Raw genomic sequence first — 19,431 nt, forward strand, 5'->3', positions numbered from 1 at the left:
CTATGGAGTGCATTATACTATATGGAAGACTATTGTGTGGATTATACTACATGGAGGGCTGTGGGATGCATTATACTATATTGAGGACTATGGGAAGTGTATTATACTGTATGGATATCAATGGAGAGTGTATTATACTATATATAGGACTATGGGGAACATTATCTTATGTAGAGGACAATGGGGCAGATTATACTATATGGAGGACTATGGGTTGTGCATTATACTATATGGGGGGCTATGGGGTGCTAATGTGGTAGACTATGGGGTGCTTCATACTAAATGAGCATAATGCTGCCTATTCATCGAGTGATTGGATTGTTTATGCCGAAACATAAATCATTGTTCTCAGCAGCACTTCGTCCAGAGAAAACTGCAGATATGCTGCTGATAACATGATACTGTATGGGGACAGATTGATCTACTAGTTATCGTTCTGTGCCCACTATTCTTCCTCAGCAGGTGTAAAGGGGCTGGGAAGCAAGAGTCGAACGACTTTAATATTTTCAATCACGCTCGTTTGGTGGCCTTAACTCAGTGTGTGTAAACACAACCAAAATGTTTCTGTGTGATGGTGCCATATGTGAGTATTTGGGGCCCCACTTTGTCTACAATTGGCCCTAACAATACCCATTTTCAATTAAAAAGAAACATCAACCACAGATGAGTACAAAAATGATGTTTAATATCCAAGGGTTTTCTTTTAAATAACTAATATCCAGCCAATCACACAAAATTGCAATTAATTTAGAATACAAATAAATTAAGTTTTAAATATTACCTTCTCTTTCAGTGCAAGATATACATTAAAGTTACCATTTCTACAAAGTGACTGGTCATTTAGAGTAGAAAAGAGCCGCGGAAAACATTTAACATCGGTCGCTATTAAAGCTTTTTCATAACACAAGTTGCAGGTCATAGCAGTACATTAATAACCAGGATCAAGGCTCGTCATCAAATTCTAAAGTACTTGCGCAAAAATAAAAAAATCTAGAAAAAAATAAAACGTTTTTATCAATTTGGTAATACAAAGACTTGTTACGTAGACATTACGGAGGGAGGTATGGCCTAAGGTTTCACATTTGATGCCTTTAGAGTTGATTTAGTTGGTGTGTTAGGACATTTCATGAGATATATCAGAGTTCCTTCTAGTTTGCTGTCACAACCTCTTTCTCTAAATATCAGCGTCATGGCAGAATGGCCTGCCGGGCTCCCTTTGGCTACCAGCAGCCAGGGCACATGTCCCACCAGCCCCCTCTAGCCCACCCCGGATGTATTTTGACATTGTTTTTTTCCACTACTTACAGTATAACCTAAATATATTTGTTAATTTTTTCCAAAGGTGAAGATATTACACGCATGGAAAAAACAATCCCGCGAATAAATGTGAATGCAACGATTCATTGGAAAATCCAATCATAGCCATTTGCCCAATTTCTTAGATACTCATACAATTGTAGCAGTAAAGATTGATACGGAGCATAGATTTCAAGCAGATCCAGGTAATTCAAGCTATACGTTAAGTCAATACTATGTAATTTTTTCTCCCATTGTCTTTAAGTAAAAGTATGACGCAAGAAGCCTCCTTCCCAGGACTGGGTAAGTATCAAACACTATAAACAACACAGCCATAATCAATTAGCAAATTAAGGTGAATACATAAAGAGGATCTCTCTGCCATAAATTGTCACTAAATAAACCACATACATTATTAAATAGATCTCTTATGCCTGATGAAGCTGGTGTACTTACTTTGAAAATTCATCTTGGCAAAGGCCGTACAATCTTTTTTGAAAGTTTATATCTTTGCCCACCTATCGCTGCTGATGGCTTCTCAGCGTCCCTCCTCCCCTCTGCTGCTGAGAGCTCACAATGCTCAGTACAGACTGTCAGTGAGGCTGGGTGAGCAAAAAATTGAATCCACTTGGACCCTTGAGTTATTTTATTCCATAACCGGATTCATAAAATGCTCGTGTCAGGATAATACAGCCATCCTAACATGGATTTTTGAAAGTGAGTACACCAGCCTTATCAGGTCTATGAGGTCTATTAAGTAATGTAGGCAGTTGTTAATGTCAAATGTGGCGACAGATCTGCTTTAACCCTCAGTTCACTGGATGTTATAATTTTACATGAGGAGCAAATAGTAAATCTAATGAAGGGAAAACGCAGGGGATGCTAAGCGGATGTAGAAGTTGTATAGTGTAAGAAACCAAAAAAGATTTAAAAAAAATATATGGTACCTCCAAATTTTTCACAAGTGTTCTTAAACTGACCCCCCTCTAATGAACTGTGACCTAAAATATAGTAATAAAGAAAGGTAAGAACAATATTGCTATCCATTTTTAATGGATGTATTAAAGGGAATCTGTCAGCAGGTTTTTGTTATATGATCTGAGAGCAACATCATGTAGGGGCAGAGACCCTGATTCCAGTGATGTGTCACTTACTGGGCTGTGTTTTGCGGTTTCAATAAAATCATTTCTTATCAGCAGGTGATTATCACTAGAGGTCTGGGTGTTTCATTCCTTCTGCTCCCACAATGACCCCACTATTTGTAACTTTCTGTCAATACACAGTGTACACAGAAAGCTGCCAATCAGTGGTGTGAGCGGGGTTATACAGGGCTCAGCATTCAGAGCTCTGCTAGATCTGCGGGAGAGAAAACAGGGATTGCATCACCACTGCTGCACCCAGGATACTAAGTGATACATCGCTGGAATCAGGGTCTCTGTCCCTACATCAGGCTGCCGTCACATTAGATAGCAAAAACCCGCTGACAGATTCCCTTTAAGTAGTGGGTGATTTTTCTTCAGACGGTCTCGATGCTTTGCCTGCTTGCGATGTATCGGTTTTGCTTTGCTGTGGTGTTACCACTAGACCCCTTTTACTATCTACCTATTATACAGTACTTTACGCTGCAATAAACAAAGATTTGGCTGGAAAGAAACAACTAACGTAAATTTTTTTTCTACCCGATATAAAAAAGATTAGTGCAATTAAAACTATATGGTAGCAGAGTTATTTGTACTGAATGAAAAGTTCACAACCTAATTGCATTGGGTTCAGGCTTCCACTTCTATTTTATCACCTTAACTAAGGCAAGTTTACACCTTGTAACCCAATGTTTTTTCTCTGGCATTTCAGCACCGTGAAACCATGAGATCACCAATCCTGGCCTTGTTCTTGACTTATGCTGGCCGTACAATGGAGATGGTTGGATTGATGCATGGAGAAGCATTGGACATTGCTGGTGATGATCAGTACTCCACTGGGTTCACAAGATTGGACCTTGTTCAGACGTCCGTGTTTCACGTGCGAGTGCTATCTGTGGTTTTCACTGACAGCACTCGTACCTGTGATAGTCTATTGGGCCATTCACATGTCCATGATTTTTTGTGATCTACAGAAAATCGCGTGATATGTCCAATCAGGGTCAGATCAAAATCGCTCATGGAAATCTAAGGGTCCTTGAAAAAATGACATTACGTACAACCTTTCCTCCCGGATGACTCTCGGACCACATTCTGACCAAAATCCGATCAAAGTAATCGGTTTGCTTTTCTCGTACATGCGAAAAACGTACGTCTGATTGGGGCCTCAGAGGATGAAGAATTGAGAGAAAATGCATAAAATTACCCACAAAAAGCCTAAAACACTTCACCCAATCTGATACAACGAAGTCCAGTAAGAAAGGGTGTATTTTAGAGCACCTCGAAGACAGGGCTTGTATTGGACATGATGGAGCTCGAAAGTGTGTTTTGTCTACAAAGGGGCAGATTTTGGTGATGGGTTAGGGATGTAAAGTAATGTAGGGAAAAATGAGAGTAATGATTAGATGCCGTCATAAATAATGAAAGCAAATATCTAGTTGGGAGTGCTGAAATCTAATCTCCCGAGATTTCAGTGCCGAGATCTCCATCTGCGCTTGAGCGGCGGCCATTTTCCAGGAAGCAATCCACCGCACAGGCAAGCAAGCATGGATGGAACGGCAGGGCCCCCACGCAGCACGGGACAGAGCGCGGCGGTGGAGGCAAGCACGGGGGGACAGAGCGCTGCGGCAGCAGCACCCGGCAGCTGCGGGGGACAGAGCGGGCGGCAGCACAAGGGGACAGAGTGGGTGGCGGCACCCAACACCACCAGGTACAAAGCGCGGGAACATAGCACAGCGGCAGCATCGGACACCCGCAGCGGCGCACCGCACATCAAAACACCCCCTCATCCTAGCAGCAACGTTCCACTCCTGCCTCTTCCAGCAGCAATCCTGGGACCGGACCCCACTTCCCACCACCCCTGGTAAGCAATAAGATGCCTGGATTATAAGAAGCACCACCATTTTATTAAAAAAAAGTTTTTTCCTATTTTTCTCCTCAAAATTTGGGATGCGTCTTATAATCCGGAGCGTCTTATAAAGAGAAAAATACGGTAAGTACCGCAAAGCTCAAAAAAATGGGAACGCTGCGATTTTAAATTGTGGCTCTGTCCTGAAATTAACAAAATATGCGACATCAGAGATTGCTGTAAATTAATATTCCCATTTCATGTCTGTGACTGATTTCACAACCTTCCAGTAACCAATAAGGTGCATTAAGCACCGTTAAAAAAAATCTATAATTTTCCTTAAAGGGAATCTGTCACTTGATTCATGCTGCTCAAACCATAGGCGACATGAATCAGGGTCTGGCTGTATGTGTCTGTCCAAAATGTGGCGTTTCAAAGAAAATATAATTTAATGAGCTTCTCCCCATCCCACTCCAGGGGGTCGACAGGTCTTTCTTACATACACGCATGGGAGAGACCTCTCAATCGACAAAAGTGGTGCAGGGAGAAGCCATCTGGGGGCCTCGCTGGATTAGTCATGTTTATTCCTACGGTTTCTGGCTCTTCAAACTGTTTTCTCTGAAACACTGGAGAAAACAATACATGACTGCAATCCCACAGCCAGGATCCGATTCATGGTGCCTGTGGTTTGGGATGCATGAATTGAGTGATAGGTTCCCTATAAAATATGTGAAATATGAACGTTTTTGTAAAATTTATTGCATATCCTTCGGATATGGTTTTGTACAGTTTTTGTATAATCCTTTGTAGAATATAGATGGGTATAAAAAAAAAGTAACAAAATACATGGGCCGCAATTCATCCAAGTGTTTACACAAGAAATCTGGCGTAAAAAACACGTTGATAAGTCGCGAAATTATTTTGACTTTTGCCAAAATGCCCCGGCGTGTCTAATTCACGATGGGCTGTAACATACCATACCCCAGAAATTCTACTCCAGTTCTTGAATTGAGTAAGATTTGTGGTGATGCGTCTGAGGCATGCGGCTTGATGAAGAATGGTCTTGATTCATCGGGGCCATAGATTTTTTTTTAAACAAGTTTCACCCAAAAAGTGTTAAGAACTAACGTGAATAGTGTTCATGTTGTTCACCTCATCAACTGGTATTTTCTGTGTTACCCTGCCTGTCTAGTCTCCCGCAGCACAAAAAACGTATCATTCCGTAATTACATCCCCTTTGGTGATGATCTAATAACACTCTTGATAAACATTTATTGTATAGGGAGGTATAAAAAGTAGACAGCAAGGGAGCTCTGGCATTGTGGGTACTCTAGAACGCAAAAAAGCCTAAATAATTGCTTCCCAAAATGTGTAATTTTTTGACAACCTACTTCCTCTAAGCTGGAAGAAAGCTTGTATATATGTACCATCTGACTGCTCAACACATGCTAAAACCTGCTTTACAGCAATGAATATGACTTGTAGGCATCTCATCTCCTTGATTCCTCAGGTAAGAGCTGAACGAATGTAGACCAGCTGTTTTTTATGTCTCCAGACACAGGATTGCGAGATCGAAACCCTCATCTCATAGTGACTCACTTTCTCATCACTGTCTACAGTGGAAGCCAATAATTAGGACACCGAGGTAATTCTTCCTGCCTTACATGCTCTTCCAGGGTACAAAAAAAAAAATCAGGTAAGGAAACATACAAGAAGTGAAGAAGGAAGGGTCCATTGGATCAATACCGAAACCATTCAGTGTGTAGCGTCGATGAACGATGAATGGGTTGTACTACTCGTGACTCATTAATAAATACGGTATGCTGAAAAACCACCTAAATTTGACAGTAAATCGTTTTTTGGGCAAACACATGTCCTTAAGTTGGCTAAAATAGGCCATAGACAATTAGCAAAGTTTGGGTGTTTATACGGGTCTTCACATGAGTTTTACTGGACTAAAGATAATAGACTAACGGAGATTACGTCTAATGCACTCTATAGGTAATTTCTTTTTTAAATATACAAAAATAACATTCTTCTCTTCAAGATGGAAGATGTCAACATATTGATGCAAAATGAATTTTTGTTTTTCCCGTGGATATCACCAAGCCGTCCCTAGATATACATCTATGAATATACTGAAATGCCAGCAGCATGGTATATAAGCGAATGGTCCATTAGAAGGAACACTTTTCAGAGTGTCAAAATGATTAAAAAAAAATATCTATCAATGTCTTACCAACAAACGGGCCCAACAACTCATTGACTTACACACTGAAGACCCATCTGGCAGTATAAGAATTAAAATATTAGTCCGGCTCATAGTAGATGCCTTTGTAACAAAATAAGTTCCGCACTTGTAGCGTCAGTCTTTCTTATGCTGATCATACTCCGTGATCCCCATAGAGTACTTGGAATCTAAATATATTTCCAGTGTGAATTGTTGGCCTTCTCCATTCACCACTGCTTCACATTATTCAAGGCACGTTGGGTACAGTTCCCATGTCTTTGGATCATGGACCCCAGCATGTGTCCTGTTAAGAATATGTGTCCCAGCTGTAGTTGAGCAAGATGGGTCAGAAGGTTTCTCCATAGATGGGGAATGCCCTTGTTTTCTGCAGATCCTTCTCAGACCACTGCAAAGCAATAGAGAAAATACAAAAATGAGAAGTCTTCATGCGAAAAAGAATTTTAGGCAAATAGAAAGAAAACTTATCAGGATGGAAAACACTTGCATTTGCCTGGAGAAGGCACTGAATGAAGGTTATCCATATATGACCAGAAGATGATCACTATTTGGGACATTTATTATGACCTTCATACACACCTATCCAAGAAAACACGACAGTAGTGTCCATGGTAAATGTCAAACTCAAGACTCCTTGTCACTAGGAAGTCAACTAAAGCTGAGAAACTCTACAAGGTGACTATGTGATCGCTATATTTAGAGATCGGTTAAGGGAACATTTCCGCAAATGGACTCTGACTATGGTCATGTTCTTCACCTTAGCATATTTTCAGATTGGTTGGTGTTGGCTAGTGTCACGGACTGGATCACTTCAGACTTGCCATATGATCTTAGAAAATACCCCATTATTGCTAAGCATAATATGACAGGTAATGAGCGTTATCCCATCTAGCATCATGAATTTTAATCTTTAATCTCATGTCTTGAAATAAAGCTTTGAAGATTTTATTCAGTTGACGACATTCAGAATTTTTTCTTCATACGACAGCTAATGATATGGAGAATCATTTTTATGTAATTCCAAACAGAGGCTGGACAGACATCTGTCTGGGATGATTTAGAGAATCCTGCTTTGAGCAGGGGGTTGGACCAGATGACCCAGGAGCTCCCTTCCAACTCTACCATTCTATGATTCTAATTGTGAAAAAAACCCATAAAATATATGCAGATATCATAGAATCCCAACACAATAATTAGTTAATGAACGTATCCACACATGACAGATACTGTCTCAAGTGGGCTTCACAATCCAATGCCCCTGTCCTATATAGACTACTGTAGGCTAATTGTACTTGAATTCAAATTAATCCATGAGAACATTTCTGAACTAACAGAACGGACTCCATACAGGCATCAGAGCAACATACAAGCTCAAAGTAGTTTGTGTCTTAGTCGGTCTGAAGACCCTTGTGCTACATGAAGCCCTTGTTCCTAGGCAATAAACCACCATACTGCCCTTAATTATTCGGACCGTCATCGTACTTACAGAAAGACAATACATGCAACCTTAAGGTCCTTTAATATGGATTAATAATTAGCTAAAAAAAGTTTGTATGTACGCTTCTTCCCTATAATTACCAATGTAAACATGCCTCTATCAGCTGACGAATGGCCGGAATGCTTTTTTCTTGGCTGATCGGATTGTTTATGCAGTCTAAAACTTATCGTTGTCGCAACACATCATCCCGTGTAAACAGCAAATATCATTCTGGCAGAAAGCAAATGGTATGGATACAGATCATTATTAATAAGAATTGTTTGCTGCCATATAGTTTGTATCAGCTTATGTGAACAAGCCTTAAAGAGGACCTGTCACCCGGCCAAAAGTGGTCAGTTTTTGCTCTTACTCTGTTCCCACTGCTCATCGGAGTATGCAGTTTTTTGTCTTTTAAGTTGACCAGAGATATAGGACTTTTTATTTACTGAATATTTTTCATGGTCATTACCAAGAAAAAATAAGAATTTTTTTTAATCCCACACAGATTTATAAGCTTTGCCCATCTTTGGAATCAACAAAAAATGTTATGATGTTGATGGTGATGATGCATAGCTGACAGCTATGAAGTAAGTGATCAGCAGAAGTTACCCCAGCAGTCTGATATTACCTCTTATCCCTTGTGTTACTTGTCTACTTTCTACTCCATAACTAGGAACTCTTCCTTAGGCCTTGTTGAACATGACCAATTATCTTGGACAATTGCAGTCCATGGTTTCCAGGCTAGCACTCATACCTATAATATTCTATAGGGCTACGCATATGTCCAATTTTTTCCTCAGACTTAGTGGTCCACAGAAAAAATTGTAGACTGGAGACATGACCGATTTTGATCCGAGTGTTGGATAAAAATCTCCAATGCTAATCTATGGGTCTATGAAAAAATCTCACTGAAATTGGATGATATCCAAGTGCGGTCCAATTTTCACAAGAGTGCCTGAATGGAAATGGTGGAGAACCAGGAAAAACCAATGCCACTCTGACCAAAGTGTGATCAGAATATTTGGTCTATTTTTCCCGGGTGTGAAGAAAATCGTCTTGTGACCTTGTTCTTTAGTTTATCTTATACAGCTACAATAGCTAAATATCTGCTGTGAAATGGGCATCATTGCATAAAATAAATGAATTTAATGAGTGACCGTTTTGTATTTGCTCATTTTATAGAAAGTGGAAACAGGATGTTCTATAAGATGAAACTTGGAAACGAGAGGTTTTGGGTTTAGGGGTTGAAAAGGGCAGTTCAGACCATAAATCTGTGGCCTTCTGCCAAATGCAATTTAAAATCAGTGAGCGGCGGCGCTGAAAGGTTTCAGTATCCACAGTGTTGCTGCGTTAAACTGTCGACGTGAGGACAACGTGGCCATTGTGCGGCTGAGTAAGCCGGGGACGTGCACAGAGTCACTTTGTCTCCTATGGAAACATGTGGAGAGATGGAAAGACTCCTCACCCACATGAGGTTCTGCTTTAAACTCAAAGTAGGGCTTGAGCATGTTTTCCTGCCTTGACATCAGCCAAGTCACACCTGTTGTTTTCCAATGTTAAAGGAATGGATAAATGGAAGATTATTACATGGTTCTCAAGCTGGCCACCATGAAAGGCTCCTGAGTCAGAAGCACATCAAAGGCAATTCACAAAGCTGCAAATACTGATGTGGATGTTAATAAGAATAATAGCTTCATAATTAGGTGGTTATTATAATCCGTATCAGCCATGTAAGTATCTGCTTCCAATTTCCGAATGGTTGTCTGAAACCACAAAATCTGTCTAACAAGATGTTCACCTCAATCTTCTTGATTGCCAGTCCCTCCCTAGGGCCGGATATAGGCATCACACATACTTAAAGGGGTGGTCCAGGACTAGAATAGTGCCTAACCTGTCAATTGGTGGTGTGTGAAATTGTTGCTACAATAATGCTGAGCTGCAATATCAGGCACAACCCATAGGCAGATGACAGTTGGGAGACAATTGCTATTTTTTGCAATCCTGAACAGCCATTTTAATTTATTTTAATCCCTTGGCAGGAATGTTCAAATTTGTATCCATTAGTACTAGAGTTGAGCAAAAAGACTCTCATAACTCTGGGCCAAGGACCACATTGGTGGTCTGTGGGCATCAGACCAGAGTTCTGTGAACCTTGCTTGACCTGTCATTCCTGGTGTCTCTTCTGATTAGTGGGCCTGGCTTGATTTTATTGTTGGGGGTAATGCACACATGCCAACATTGTTTACCAAAACAGGAGCTGTGTATGCTGGTAGGTAGAAGGAAGTTTGCAGGGCTAAGGTCTGGAAACCACAATGGGGGACAACCAATCATCTGTCTGTTGGACCAGGGTCCGGCAAATATTTTTCCTCAACTCTAATTTATGGACCATTTTATTAGCGGAGGTAGTGAAAATTGGCTATTTTTCGATAGACTGAGTTTATTTAATGAAATATTTGATGGTTTTCCAAAAAGGGATTACATTTTCATGGTCTGACTTAAAGGTCTTGTCTATTGGTCAGAGGTCCCTAACTCTTAGTAGGTCAAATACAATAGATGTTGTTGAAGCACCCTGAGTATTAAAGGAGCAAAAAAAGCCTATTAAAGATACGACCTATTGATTTGACTCTTGTCTTAAGGTCAAAAGTCATTGAACGAGCGATCGCAGTATTAGAAGCTCGTATGGTCTTTCCAAATATTTACCTTTTTAAATAGGCCACCAATCACCCCAATTAATAGGCAAAAAGGTTATTCGTTGGGTGATTGGATTTTTATGCATGCATAAAAATCATTTTTTTTAGCCGCACAGAATATGATGCTGATAACATGCACTATATATTTATAGGAACAGCCCAATATTAGCAATATCAGCTAGTTAGCAATCGTTCTGTCCCCATCATTGCTACTTGGCCTATGGAAAACACTGCTGCTGGTCTCTTATAAAGTCGATATGTACTCGGTGGCCTGAAATAGCCAAGTGTAAATGAACTATTAACGTTGTGCCAGGTAACTGATTTTGACCCTAGTCTTCCTTTTTTCTAATGGTATGGCATCCTTGACACAACCAAATATAGAGATGCCAATAGCTAGGGACACCCGTGGACACAGACAAAAGAGGGCCCCTATGTAAAAACAGTATATGGACCAGGTTCAGTCCAATAATGTGTCTATGACAGAAGCTTCTTGCTACTTTGGAGGTAGAAGTGGACCCTCTTACCTTCTGGGCCCCTGTGGTTGCACTATTGATATGTCTGTCCATGGATAGGGAGCCATGAGGCAGGGGGCATGAGAGCTAACTAAGGGTACCGTTACACTTAGCGATGCACCAGCGATCTCGACAACGATATGGATCGCTGGTGCATCGCTATGTGGTCACTTGTGAGCTGCCACACAGGTAGATCTCACCAGCGACATAGCAGCGGTCGGGGGTCGCTACTTACCTGTCAGACGCGGCGATCCTGACGTCCTCCGCCCGCGTCCACGCGTCGCTCGTCAGCGCCACAGGAAGCCCAGCAGGAAGCGCCCGACGAGATATGGTCCAGGACGTTCTCGCACGATCAGCGACAGACAGCGGGAGAGCCGATTGGAGGTAAGTATCACATGTAGCGATATCGCTAGCAATATCGCTGCAGCGTCATAAAACCAGTGACGTTACAGCGATATTGCTAGTGATATCGCTATGTGTAACGGGCCCTTAACACTTTAACTACTCAATGTTGAGCAGATCACTGACTTGCTGCGGCACCTAGGTCTACATAGAGATATTTGTGGTTGAGTATTATGTAAGAGTTTTGAATACAGGCCAGAGATCACACATACTCCCTTCACATTCATCTCCTAAGCCGGTGTGATGTCCATTTACTTAAGCCTCCTTGTAATGAATGCTCACTCATCTTCAGATTGGGTGTCAAGCTTTAAATGCAATGACATCAGATTTGTAATTTGTACAGTAAGACTTCTGACATTAGTTTAGCTAAGCAGTATAAGATATTCATCGCCCTCTGCCTCATTTCCCGTCATACCTGATGCACGGTCACCTGTCTCTGACTTGCAGCAGGAAGCTCCCCCTTTGTAGAGTCCATCTGGTTTCTCTTGCCGACACATCACCGATCGACACCACTCGCGGTGCTTTTTCCAGCTGCAACAACTGTAACACAAGAGGGCATTTAAGTGTGCGGGAGGATGATTATTTTTTTTTCTTCGTTGTCTTCAAAAGTTAATGGTATTTTTGTGGTATTTCACAGTCAATATAAAAATCACTAATGCTATAAGTTTTAAGTTCTACTTGTTTACAGCTGACCCTTCCTCAGTTGCTTCTGAGTTTTTTTTGGGGGGGATGTGGGTATCAAACCTTGGTATAAATAACTCACATGCATTTTTTGCCAGTAAGGGTTCGTTCACATGATCGTATTTTCGGTCTGATTGCTGTCCGTGAAAAGAACGGACATCACTCTGACCAATGTTATTTAATGGAGCAGTGCAGATTGGCGATTTTTTTCCCTGACCAAATCTGCGTGGGGGAGAAAAAGGCAGCAGGCACTAGTTATAAATTGGATGAGACTCACACATTGGTGCGTAAAGCATCCGATTTTTACGGATACATTGCAGTGCTGTAGCATAGGAAGCTGTAAATGGTCTTGTAAGAAAACGAATTGTATACGGACTACACACAGGTGACAACTGAAAAAGAATCATCTCACTTTTCTGGATGAAATTTTTTGATCATGAGAACCTACCCTTAGAGTGAGGCTAGATACCAAACTACATTTTTTTTTGTAGGTTATATCCTACAATTTCTTATAATTTCCAAATTAGCCTTTCTTAAGAATATAACACTTATGATGCTGGAGGTGCACAAGTAGTGCTCTAACCACAAACCAAATAATTTAATTTATTTTAGAGCAATCCAAACAAAAATCATGTTTCGGTCTAACTATTTGACTTTATTCAGATAAAAAAAGATTGCTTAAGACCATGCAGAGGAACGAAAAACAATATAGCACTGTCGAAAGGTAGACTGTTGTTGAAGAAAGGCGATGATTCCAGGGATTCCACTGCTTAGCAGATTGCTGTAGCTTCAATACAATTAGTGTTTTATCAGCAGGAGATAAACACTAAAGGACTAGTTATCACATGCAGGCCAGTCCAGCTAATCTGTGTATCAGCAACACCACCACTGATTGGCTGCTTGCTGACAATGTATAATGTACACAGAAGGCAGCCAATCAGTAGTGTGGGTGGGGTTATACTCAGCTCAGCATTCTAACCACCGGTACATCTACAGAAGAGAAATCAGGGATTCCTATCAAAACTGCACCAAGCAATTCAGTAAGTGATACATTGCGGGAATCAGGCTCTCTATATGAAATGAAAAAAGCATATACAGAATGGGAGTAGTAGGGCTAAGCAACAGCAAATGTGAAAAAGACTTGGGTATACTAATAGATCACAGCCTAAACATGAGTCAACGGTGTGATGCAACAGCAAAAAAGGCAAATACAATTCTAGGATGTATTAACAGAAGGATACAGTCTAGATCACATGAAGTCATTATTTCCCTCTACTCATCTTTGGTCAGACCTCATCTGGAATATTGTGTCCAGTTTTTGGCACCACATTTTAATAAAGACATCAATAAACTGGAGCAAGTTCAGAGAAGAGCGACCAGAATGGTGACCGGTCTGCAAACCATGTCCTACAAGGAACGGTTGCAGGATTTGGGAATGTTTAGCTTGCAAAAAAGAAGACTGAGAAGAGACTTAATAGCTGTCTACAAATATCTTAAGGGCTGTCACATTGTAGAAGGATCATCTTTATTCTCATTTGCACAAGGAAAGACTGGAAGCAAAGGGATGAAACTGAATGGGAGGAGACACAGATTAGATATTAGAAAAACCTTTTTGACAGTTAGGGTGATCAATGAGTGGAACAGGCTGCCACAAGAGGTGGTGAGTTCTCCTTCAATGGAAGTCTTCAAACAGAGGCTGGACAGACATCTGTCTGGGATGATTTAGTAAATCCTGCATTGAGCAGGGGGTTGGACCAGATGACCCAGGTGGTCCCTTCCAACTCTACCATTTTATGTCACTATGATTCTCTACCCCATATCATGCTGCTGCTAGATTACATGACAAAAACCCGCTGACAGATTCCTTTTAAGAAAAAAAAATATTGCCCCAAAGGTAGACATCCCCTTCAACAATATCTCTAAGGTCTCTCAACTAGAAAATTTGCTTAAAGGAATTGTCCTACTTACTGCATTAATATACAGCCGGTAATAAGAAGACCTGTGCATATCACTGCTACTGCCACTAGTGCTGTGATGGTGTTTTTCTTCTGACTTGCAGCCACAACTGCCAGGAGGTCGGCGTGCTCACAGCGTTTGCCGGCAAAGCCTGGAAGACATCTGGAAGACAAGACAGGGAAGCAACGTCAACTGTGATCTAACTATCTTGTCTCTCTGTAAGGGAAGCTTCTTCGCTCTGAAGTTCAGACTTTATTCCAGATATGTTACACATCTTGCTGCTTAGATACAGAATTTTTATATAATATTCATGTATTCAAGAACATTATTAGATATCCCCATTGACAGTGTATAAGTAACATCTTTTTCTCCATTGAACTATTTATTTTGCTCTCTGAAAATTTTAAGAGCACAAGCCAACCGTGTAAAACTGGCAATCAAATATATGACGTAAAACTACGCATAACGTTATCAGATCCGGTCTTTCCCAGTTATTCTATGAATGGCAAGGAAATCAAAGGTTATCTGTTTTATACTTCTATCTACAGGAGCGTAGATGAGGCAGCAGGTTTGAAGTCCATATTACCTAGCTACAGCGAAAAACTCCTATGACCTTGTACACTGTCCACATTTCATGAAGTTTGGTAGCAACAGGAGACTATACTGGGACTATGAAGCACTTGTCTAATGGATCACCATAGGACATGGCTATGTTTGTAAACTTTTGTAGAAGCTTTATAAAAAGTTGTATTAATGTACACATACTGTATATGTGAAGGCAGATTAAACCCCCCGTCCCGGGTAACTTTCAGTGTATGGCATGACTTATTTTGCACTGATCCTAAAGGGGTTATCCAGGCCTATGAGCCTTAGATCTGAAAGCCAGGTAGGTTGCTAACTATCTGCCTGTTGCGCCCAGCGCTGATCTCTGCCGGGACAGAGGGATCACATACCGCCGGTGATCCAGTGGCTTCCGCTGACATCACATCAACACAGCGACAGCTCCTCTTCCGCTCTGCTCTGTTGACAGGTTGTGACTGCCACTATCATGCTGATTGACAGTCAGCTCTCTGCTGCCTAACTGCGGGGAGCTGGCAGTCAATCATCATGACATCAGCATTCACGCCCCATCGGCAGGGCATCCCGGAAGATGAAAAGCTGCTCTGTTGACATGGAGCAGTTGAATTGGCGATCACCATTCGGAGCCGTCGCAGGGTGGAACAGGCAGGTAGTTTCCTCTATTAGTAACTACCTGCCTTTTAGTTTTTAGGCCCATAGTAAAAAAATAAGAGTCCCAGAAAACCCCTTTAAATTATGGTCTATATTATGAACCAAAGTTTCTATTATAATTCTACTGGTTATAATAGGAAAAAGTTAGCAATCTTGTCAACTAACACTTCCCTAACAATTGAGCTCAGATCCTACAGAATAATGTAGTAGGGCAGAGGAACATTCAGGAGGTAGAGTAGGGCGTGGACTACTGTAAAGGGATACTTCAAAATGGTTTTCTGAGTCCTTCAAATGGTTTTCTGGAACTTTACAATTAAAGTATGGAATAAACTTCAATACTTGGCAGTGGTCGCTAAGTCTTGCACAGCACTGCGGTGTTCTGCGCTGTATGTTGCTTGTAGCTGTCGGAGCAGATATATTGGTGACCTAGCCAACAGATAGGTCATCAATTATAAAGTCATGGACCCCCCTTTTAATCAAAGTGAATATTGAGCACAGCTCTGGATGTAACTCTGGAATCAGGATCAGAACAAGATCAGTAATGCAATGCATCTGTAAAGTTGTTCAACTTTTTGTAGCTACTGTAAGCTCTATATAAACTGCAAAAACGTGTAGAAAGGTGAACATACCCTTGTTACTGCTAACCCTGAAACAAGGTGAAGTAGACTAGTTTAATCCACTGACAAATTTCTGAAATTTGCACTCGGATTTGCCTTGGTTGCACGTATCTCCTTCAATACAGCAACATTTTCCATGTGTTGCAGAGACAATATTTAATTTTACAAAGTTTTACTAAAAAAAAAAAACTCACTGAGAAACTTCTATAAAAACATCAACTGAAGTATATGGCCAACTGCCTTGACACTGAGGTTTCCAATGCAAATATTCCTCAATAAATCCAACATATCCCTCATACAAGGCAGCAAGGACGGTAACTTACACACAGGCTGGTTCTTCTTCTTGCACTAGAAACCTACACGTTCCATGGAAGCAGAAATTAATGTGGGCATCCGGACAATCCAGAAAGTGAGACCTCACAGCCGCCGCAACTGGAGGATCTGCAAAAGATAAGAGCACATGATAATGGAGTGGTGCAGACACGTTGTACACATACAGTAATGTTAGGTCTTTAGCACTTTGTGTTGTTGCTAAATGTTTCGTATTCAGGATTACGGCAGGTATTTAAAAGACTTTTGGATATACTTTATGCCTTATATTTTAGGGTAGTGATCTCATCACATCAGGCAGACAATCCCTACAGCTTCGTATCATCATAGTCTCTCTTAAGGCCCCGATACAGATTAGACTAAGATAACGACGGGTTAGTCCGACAGTCTAAGGTGTATGGAGACGCCAGCGGACTGATGGTCGAGGAACATGTTGATCGCGAATCTCTGTTTTTGGACTGCCGCTCACATTTTTGTTCCCGAGCTAAGCCGCCCGCCAACATGTCATTCGGCGGCTTTCCAATAGAGAACACAGGAGCGACACAATTATATCACATTATTTGATATGTAATGCTCACCATATACATAATATAATGATCAGCTGTCATCTATCTCCCTCCCTCATCCGTAATATTCACATCCGGTTCACAAGAGAAAACCTTTTCCAAAATCTCAATGCTCATGAATATAACAATTATCACAATTAGAACTGAACATATATTTCAGTTTAATCCAATGACGCAAGTCAGAGTCTCAGTTCATCTTTCACATAAGAAATACATAGAAAAACATTGTGTAATAGTAAAAGCCCCATAGAGCTGTGCTGTATCCATGAAACAAGGATAAACTCTGACTCAGAACCGTCATACGTCACACGATTACCATATACTGTATGTAAAATGTCCTGTAAAAACATCCATAGGTTTTGTGACGGGTGAGGTCATCAGTTACAACTGAAGTTATGTCATGCTTGTAAAACTTCAGCTTTGCATTGAATGTGAAATTCAGAACTGGAAGTGGTGATACAACACCCTTCATAGGAAAGCATAAGCTACTATAACTGCCTGATGTAAAATGAGAGGGTACAAAAGAATAACAGAAATACATCCTTACACTTTGTGACTGGTGATGTGATCAGTTACATCTGTAGTTATGTCATTCCTGCTCATATTTCTGTCCAGCTGCTACACAGATGCCTCCACCCTGTGCCAGTCATTGCACTATTTGTCCAGCACCATACATCTCCATCTCTATCTCCCACCCTACCTGTTCAATCTATTCTGCCAATGACTTAAGACCAACATACTCCATCATCTAAACTTCCCACATCTGTCTCCAAGACTTTTCTAGTGCTGCGCCAGTTCTCTGGAATCTATTACCCCAGACAATGCAAAAGATTCCCAAAGTCCACAGTTTTAAGCCTACCATAAAAATACATTTCTTTAGACTGGCCTATCACATCACCTCACTAATATAACTCTTCCCTGTTCTCTCTTCCTAAATTTTCCTCAGAGTTTGGTCCTTTGTATCATCTGTTTCTCACACACTCTATGGACTCGGTGGAGCTTTATGTCTTTGTATCAGTAGAAGGTAAACAGATATGGGGCTGCTGTATGAAGTCAACAAATACCAGGCCAAAGCCTCAGTTTTTTCCTTTTATTGGAAGTTTTACATTATTGTTAAATCGAAGGCCTAAGCTGTGGGACTCAAGGATAAACACAATGAATTAGTATCCTGCAGCCGCATTGCTTACTATGCAAAGATGCAGTTTGGCCATATATATCATGGAGCCCACCCATACAAATGCAATGAGAATTGAAGCTCACCCCCAGGGTACCATAAATGGTGGTGTAACTTGAAGCTTGTGGCTCCGATGCAAAATCTTCAGCAGGGCCCCAAACTATCATCGATAAAGGTAATCTGTCACCAGGTTTTTGATACCCCATCTGAAAGCGGCATGATGTTGGGGCAAAATCACTGATTACAGTGACGTGTCACTTACTGAGCTGCTTGTCATTTTGATAAAATCACAGGATTCTCTGCTGCAGATATAGCAGTTCTCTGAATGCTGAGCTCTGCACCACTGATTGGCAGCCTTCTGTGTACACTTTACATAGGCAGAAAGCTGCCAGTCAGTGGTGGGGGAGGGGTTATACAGAGCTCATGAATATGGAGGACTACATGGCAGCAGGTTTACTAGTCCTCTATTGATAATCTCCCACTGATAAAACAGTGATTTTATCAAAACTACAGCGTGCAGCCCAGTATGTGACACATTGCCTGAATTAGCTTTTGTGTCTGTACATTATGCTACTCTCAGATTGTAAAAACAAAACTGGTGTCAGATATCTTTTAAAAGAATTGGTTTTCTCATATAGGCCAAGTAGACCTTTGGCCTCCATTATGCTCCCGGGCCCAGTTGCAACTACACCTTTGCACCCACTATAGTTACAGGCTAGACCTTAATCCTCAGTTCATGCATTCTCTATGAACCCTCTCTGGCCTCCCCTACTTAAAGGGGTTTTGTCCCTTTTCATGAGACCTTGGTCTCTGAGTGCAGCTTGGTATAGAAAACCAAACCATATTTTACTCACTATCCCTCGGTCCACCTCTGAGTCTCCGCTGCTGTGTTTAGCGTTGGCAGCCATGCTCACTTCACGTCGAGAGTGTGGATCCAATCACTATGCTCAGTGACTCTGCGCGTGTATAAGGACCACCCACACAGAGCCACTGAGCTCACTGATTGGCTGTCGCTCTGTTAACGCGATGTTAGCGCCACAGCCAATGGCAGCCACCAGGAGCATCGCCAGAGACTCAGTAGTGGACCAAGAGTCTGTGAGTAAAGGGAGTAAAGAGCAGTTAGTTTTTTTAACACTGAACTGCCCGAGTTACTCCAAAGTTAGCAAATATTTAAAGCACCGCAGTCGAATGCATATAAGAAGTCATTAACATTACTAATGCCACAGATTTTATACAGATACATAAAAAACAGATTTTATTTTGGGGC

At 41.2% G+C, this 19,431-nt stretch overlaps 1 protein-coding gene across 1 annotated transcript in view; it reads right to left on the bottom strand.

Annotated features, from left to right (window-relative positions):
- Window positions 1–664: 664 nt before the first annotated feature.
- Window positions 665–19,431, bottom strand: part of TGFA (transforming growth factor alpha) — a 71,031-nt gene continuing 52,264 nt past the window's right edge. Inside the window, exons 3-6 of the mRNA XM_073569092.1 lie at window positions 16,418–16,535; window positions 14,260–14,409; window positions 12,026–12,150; window positions 665–6,917 (exon numbers count right to left, since the gene is read on the bottom strand). Coding sequence (XP_073425193.1) covers window positions 6,910–6,917; window positions 12,026–12,150; window positions 14,260–14,409; window positions 16,418–16,535 — 401 coding nt within the window. The 3' untranslated portion in view covers window positions 665–6,909. The remainder of the gene's footprint in view (window positions 6,918–12,025; window positions 12,151–14,259; window positions 14,410–16,417; window positions 16,536–19,431) is intronic.

This window comes from Dendrobates tinctorius, unplaced genomic scaffold (assembly GCF_039654945.1).
Source record: "Dendrobates tinctorius isolate UK_male_01 unplaced genomic scaffold, ASM3965494v1 ptg000022l, whole genome shotgun sequence".
Lineage (NCBI taxonomy): Eukaryota > Metazoa > Chordata > Amphibia > Anura > Dendrobatidae > Dendrobates > Dendrobates tinctorius.